The 6,637-nt window shown below is 44.3% G+C and overlaps 1 protein-coding gene across 4 annotated transcripts in view; it reads left to right on the plus strand.

The window, feature by feature from the left end:
* NFIA (nuclear factor I A) overlaps nt 1-6,637 on the plus strand; it is a 445,632-nt gene that overhangs the window by 325,616 nt on the left and 113,379 nt on the right. For all 4 annotated transcript variants that reach the window (XM_006147506.3, XM_006147507.2, XM_027771457.1 and 1 more), the window contains one exon: nt 4,765-4,892. In XM_006147506.3, coding sequence (XP_006147568.1) covers nt 4,765-4,892 — 128 coding nt within the window. The remainder of the gene's footprint in view (nt 1-4,764; nt 4,893-6,637) is intronic.

Here is a 6,637-nt window from a genome sequence, read left to right on the forward strand (position 1 = left end):
AGCTCAGAGAAGTTAAGTAACATCCCAAAAATCACAGCCCTAGAAATAGCAGTCCACATTCGAACTCGGGTCTCTTGGAATTTACAAAAGCCTGCTCTTTCTTTCTTTCTTTCTTTCTTTTTTTTTTGGAGAGGTTTTCACTATAGGGCACGTGCGCTCACCAGACAGACAGAGAGAGACATAGAAACAGAAAGCGAGAAATCAAGCCCCCCCTAGGGGGGATGGTCACGCCGCAATCACTTCTCCTCCATTCTCCTCTCGGGATCTTGGGCACGCACGCACACACGCCCGGCGTGTTTTAAGCCACTGGGTCCAGGACGCGAACCGCAGTCGACTACGTGGGAGTCCAGTGACATAGCCGTTATGCTAACTGCTGGTTCCCAAAAGCCTGCTCTTTCTACGCTGAATCTTCATAGACACGAGACCGACTCTCTTAGTAAGAAACAAGAGAATATGAGGCCCTAACAAAGGAGCATGTAGCCTCTCTACTTTAGTGACACTTAGTGTTTATTATCTAGAATTGTGATTGCCATCTTTGAGGTATGTGTGTATGCTGTCCCCTTCTGGATTGCAAGTCCCTTAAATGACAGCATCTAACTCTTCCAATTCAGCAATGAGTGTTAGTATGCATCAAGATATTAGCCTCGTAAGTATGGATAGAAGGTCAAATAAGAGAAGCTTTACAATCTAGTGGCAGAGACTGAAAAGTAAATGGGAATTTTCAGTTCAGTGTCCTGTGAATACTCAGTAAAGAGGCATTTTGCATCTTATAGATACTAAGAAAGGCTTCTAGATCTTACATGTAGGGATTAAGAATTTGGAATGAAGGAAATCCTGTTACCTCAAATTTTAGGTAGAATTTCTAGGAATTTAAGAACAACTTCTATAAGAAGAGGTAGGGCATTACTCCTTAGGAGAATATTTAGTCTCCCTTTTATGCTCTGGTTTTACTGGTACCTTACTGTTTTCCTCAAGTGTTTCTGGGAGGGTAGAATCAGTGGGTTAGAATGTCAAAAGGGAGACACACAAAACAGTGACTGATTTTCTAAGAAGAAATTAAATAAAAGAAGAACTGGTTGGCATTAACTATCGGGTCTGGACCTCTTCAGGGTACACAGCTCCTGGAATCATAGATCAGTACAAAAACTGGTGTTAAATACATTTTCTTTTTAATTGCGAAAACTGCATCAAGATAAAACAGCTGTCCAGTTTCTGAAGGCAGTAAACTTTCTTGGCAACCTTCTACCTGACTTTCCTGGTATTTCTCACATTTTTCTCTCCTGAACTTTTTCTCTTCTCCATCCTGCACCTCCACCCTCCAGACATTTATCTTCTGTCAACTCTCTTATCTCGCTTTCCAACTAAGGCACCAGCTCCTAACCACAGAATCTTTCACCTTTGGAATTTAATACCTGCGTTCTACATTTACATGTTATTAAGGGGCATCAAGGAAATCAAAAGCTTTAAAAATGCAGGAAAATATTAATAATGGGAAAGTGATGGACAGTGGAATTGGCCTTTTGGATCCAATCTCACTGAATCACGTTACTTGAGTGGACCTTATGTACTCTTAAGGCTGTTTCTAAGTTAATAGCCACATTCAGAAGGGTTTGAGCATTTGCTATTAGCCAGATGCTGTTAGATACTAGAGAGTAAAAAAGGCCAAATAGTCATAATAATCATTTTCTCTGCAGATCTCAGAGCCCCAGTGGGACATATAGGTCTTACCTTTGATTTGCCATGGTATTTAAGGAAAATATTTATTATTTTCTATTTATATTCTTCCTGCTTCTGAAATGATTTCAAATAACTTTCAATTTTAAAACCCAACAGGTAATATCGAATCATAGAAAAAGAGGCCCCAAACCATATGAAAAGATAGGAGGAGATTGTTTTGTCAGGAGTCTGAGCCAAGAGTTTTGCCTTAAATTTAGCCCTGAGCTTCCTAGTTGCCAAGACAAGAAGGGAAAGCAATGGGTTATAAAACTTGCATTTCCAGAAAACACTTATTTGAAGAGACAATTTTGTTTTGGCTATGTACTAGAAGGAATTTGTGTGTGTGTGTGTGTGTATACCCTCTTGCAAAGGACTTCCATTAGATGCAATTTTACATAAAATATAGAAAAGTTCTTCAAGTGCTATTTTTCATCAAACTTCAATGAAAGCGAAGCAAAGAACATTAAATAAGCTATTAAAGGCATTTCCTTTGGGTACTAAGCTAGCATGGTACTGTTATGTTGCTTTCCTGTGGTCTGGCTTTAATAAGAAAAGAACTTAACGGCTGAGAATAGGGAATGCCAACATTAATCATTAGAATTTCTTGCCTTGAATTGGGCCCTCCACATTTTTTTATTTGGATTGCTGCATTCGCTTAACTCTCTTCTTGCCTCCAGACTCTCTCTTCTTTTTCCTTTGCCTTCCTAAATCCCTCATCCGCACAATCACTAGCGTAACCTTTCTAAAATCCGACTCTGATGTCACTCCCTTTTAGACCATCTCAGGAAGTCTTCATTGCTGATAGGATAAAGCCCAGAGGTATAATAGCTTTTGTAACCTCCACCCTCTTCTTTCCCTGGGCCCCTCCTAACTACAGCCATCCTCAACAGCTGGTAATTCTCCGAGTACATCACACTTTACACAAGATGTTGCTTCTGCCTGAGATGCACCTCCCTCCTGGGGGTGATGCTCAAAATACCTGATAACCTGGGTGACATGAGCATACCACGGAACAGATGCCGCTCCGCTGCAGTGCTTGGGCAAGGCCTGGGAATGTCTGTGCCGTGTCAGACATTAACCCTTTCATCTGCGAATCACGAGCATCTCCTGGGGCAAAGGAGGAGAGGCGAGGTGAAAAGAAACTTACGGAGCTTGGGACAATGACAGTTTGCAATTGGTAAAGAAGCATTTCAACTTTTTGTCTTTGTATAGGTTTTTGCCATCACGTTCGTGCACATGCCTGAGAGAGACAGAGAGAGGGAAAGGAGAAACTACACCCCAAGGGGCATGGCCATTGAGGCAATCCCTTCGCTATTCTCCTCTCAAGATTTTGGGCATACACGATACACATGCATGAGCCCAGTGTGATTTTCTTTTTCTTTTTTTTTTTTTTTTTTTCTCTAGGGCATGTTTTTGCTATAGGGCATGTGCGCTCGCCAGAAAGACAGATAGAGACAGAGAGATAGAAAGTGAGAAATCACCCCCCAGGGGGGATGGCCACGCCACAATCCCCTCTCCTCCATTCTCCTCTGGGGATCTTGGGCACACATGCACACGCACGCAGTGTGAGTTTAAGCCACCAGGTCCGGGACTCGAACCGCGGTCGACTACATGATAGTTCAGCAACATAGCCATTACGCTAACTACTGGTCCTCCAGTGTGATTTTCAAACCAAAAGGATTCAAACGTGGTCAGCCATATGGGGAGTCCAACACTTTAATCACCATGCTACCTGCTGGCCCCTCGTTTCAATATTTTGAACACAAAACTGACTACCCCAGTGGTGCATCAGCTGAGTCATGGCCTACCTCTGCCCTTTACTTTATTCTCCTCTGTCTTCCTGAGACTTTTAAAGACTCAGAAGCTGTCTCTCTGGGAAGCCTCTCCTGACCACCGGTGTATCACTCTTTGCTTCCTCTGTCATGTGGCCACTCTATCCTGTGTATGGTTCCATCACCACACCCGTACTTCTCATTTGCACAGTGGTTTGCCTGTCTGTCTTCATCTGTGGAGACTGGGCCCTGTCCAGCTCATCCCTCTATCCCAGCACTTAGCACAGCACTTGCATACAGTGTTGGATGAATGAAAATAAGGGGGAAATCCCACACCCTCACACATGAGGAAAAGATGTACCAAAAGCATTCCCACTAGGTAGGAACACTGTATATCCTGTTCATATATATGGGTGAATTCTCCATGAAGACTAGAACCAGAAATAGCAGCTAGTAGCATTGTATTCCTTTTTCATTCCTGGAGCTTCCCATTGGGAGAAAAATTCAGTCCTTCAACTGGAGGAAATGAAATATATCCTGGAAGCTTCTTAACCATTACTCCAAAAACCGAAACTCCCTACCAGGATGAAATGAAACTTCATTTTGGTCATCTCTGTGGAGAGGAAGGGCCCAATGGTCTTTAGGCATCTCTTTTTCCATGTCCCTCATTATCACGGGCCAATGTGCTCCTTCCTCTCGTTTCTGTCAGCTCTGTTCACTATTCGCTCTCTGGCCTGTAGAGCAGTACCTGGATTACTGTAGCTGTGCAGTAAGTATTTCTGAATGAGTAAATCCAAGGGGAAGATGGCAAAATGTGGAAAAGGAAAAAGCAAACTAAGCTTTTCCTGAAGGATCTCAAGCCCCAGTTGATATCCTTTCTGAGGTGCCAGTAGGATTGTATCGATATCTAGGTGCATGGCTGATGGCTGGCCCAGCCCCGCCTGTGGAGATGGGAAATATGTGGGCTCCATCCTGACACATCCAGGTGGAGACAGGAGCAGCAGCCAGCCACCAGTTCCTCAAAGGAAAAAGGAACAGGATGTGGCAGCAGCAGCCAGCAAGTGACAATAAAATCAAACCCAGATGCTTGGAACAGCACACCCCCAAGATTCTGTCCCACGTGCAGTGACTCATGCTGCACAGGAGCCTAAAGAGTCCCAGAGCTACACCAAGTTGCTCAGTCGCTTCCCTCCTTGGCTTGCTTTCCACCAGAGGTGCCGTGTCCAGGAGAAAGGTGGATGGGATTGTGTATAAACACCTCTGTTTGTCGTTTCAGCTCCACGAAGCGCCTCAAGTCTGTGGAGGATGAAATGGACAGTCCTGGTGAGGAGCCATTTTACACAGGCCAAGGGCGCTCCCCAGGCAGCGGCAGTCAGTCCAGCGGATGGCATGAAGTGGAGCCTGGTAAGCCGTGTGGGGAAGGGGCAGGTACTGAGCTGGGAAGTGGTAAACCAAGCAGTGAGGTCCCACACGAGGCAGGCAGTGAAGAGAGGGCTCAAGGTGGTTGACTTTTCCCAGATGAGCACGTGTGTCTTGTGACCCGACGGCCATTTATAAGGGCGTGGCTGTGTGAAGCAGTGGTTTCGTGGAAGTGTAAGCCTGGTGGCTGATTTTCCACTCTCATGTGTTCTAGTGTTCCCTGTGCTTTTGTTTTCATTTTTACACTTTATTTTTATTTTAAAAGTCTTCTTTATTCAATAAGAGAGCAATCCAAGCTCACTGTAACTTTTTAAAAAATCTTTTTATTTCAATTTCTTTTATACGTTCAATCACATAGGGTGCATGTGCTGGAGGAGGAGGGTGCTGGGAAGAGACAAAGACAGTGGGAGGGAAAATGAGAAACCACCTCCCAGGGGGGATGGCCATGCCACAATCCTTTCTCCTCTATTATCCTCCCTGAATCTTGGGCATGCATGCACATGTGGGTTTCAAGCCACTGGGCCTAGGACTCAAACCACTGTCAGCCATGTAGGAGTCCAGTGATATAACCACTACTCCATCTGCTAGCCCCCCATTTTTACACTATCCTTTGTTTTTGTTTTTGATTTATCTTTTAAAAATCATAATAAAAATCTAATCACTCTTTGGACTGGACTGGTCTGTTAGAAAAAGAGAATGGGTTCCTTGTGCTACCATTTATCCTTGGATTTTTATGAAATGAGGATACTTTGGATTTTTTTCTTCATCATGATTGTCTTTCTATTTGAATCTTTTAAATCTTATTTAAGAAAGTCCTTACAAAACTCATTTCACTTCTTCGAATAGGGATGGTTACTGCCGTTTGAAATGTTTCAACACACGCCTTCCCTCAGTGGACGGCAGCAGGTATTAAACAGAAACAAAGTCTGGAAGGATAAGATCTCTTTGGGCGGTCTCCCGCTAGTCCCGGAAAGTGCAGGGGGTTGGGCGAGCATGTTCCTTGAAGGCCGACCTGCTGCTTCTTCCACTCCCCAAGGTGGGAATCCTGAGACAGAGATGGCAAAGGTCAGTGGAACCTCAACCAAAACAAAACAAAACAAAAAGGCAGCTATCTTTGTGCCTATCCGAAGTAATCTAAGAAAACGTGGTGACTGTTGTCTAACTTCCTGGGTTAGTCTAGACTCTGGAGTGTAAGAGAGGAATGTGAATATTTCGGATAGTAGAAGTCTTTGAAGCCTCTGTCAAATGTCTGACCACCACATGGTGAGAGAGAATCTTCTCCAGTACGACAAGCCACATGGGAGTCAGGGGCGTGGAGTGTGGGACTTGGGATCAGACAGATGGAGTGCAAACCTGGCTTCAGGTTCTGCTGGCCCTGTGATGGTGGGTGAATTACCTAACCTCTCTAAGCCGGTGTCCCCCTTTTTATAATCTGATCCACCAGCCTTTTATCTGACTCCCTTTACTTACACGGAAAACTTTTTCTTTGCCTTGCTTTTACCTAATTCCCTCACTCGACTAGTTCATTTATCCACTCCTTGAACGGTCCTGATTGACAACTTTCTGAGTGAGGTTCTCTTTTTTTTTTTGGAGAGGTTTTTTGCTATAGGGCGCGTGCGCTTGCCAGACAGACAGAGAGAGACATAGAGACAGAAAGCGAAAAATCACCCCCCAGGGGGGATGGTCACGCCGCAATCCCTTCTCCTCCATTCTCCTCTCAGGATCTTAGG

This window comes from Tupaia chinensis, unplaced genomic scaffold (assembly GCF_000334495.1).
Source record: "Tupaia chinensis unplaced genomic scaffold, TupChi_1.0 Scaffold000215_1, whole genome shotgun sequence".
NCBI classification, from domain to species: Eukaryota; Metazoa; Chordata; class Mammalia; order Scandentia; family Tupaiidae; genus Tupaia; species Tupaia belangeri.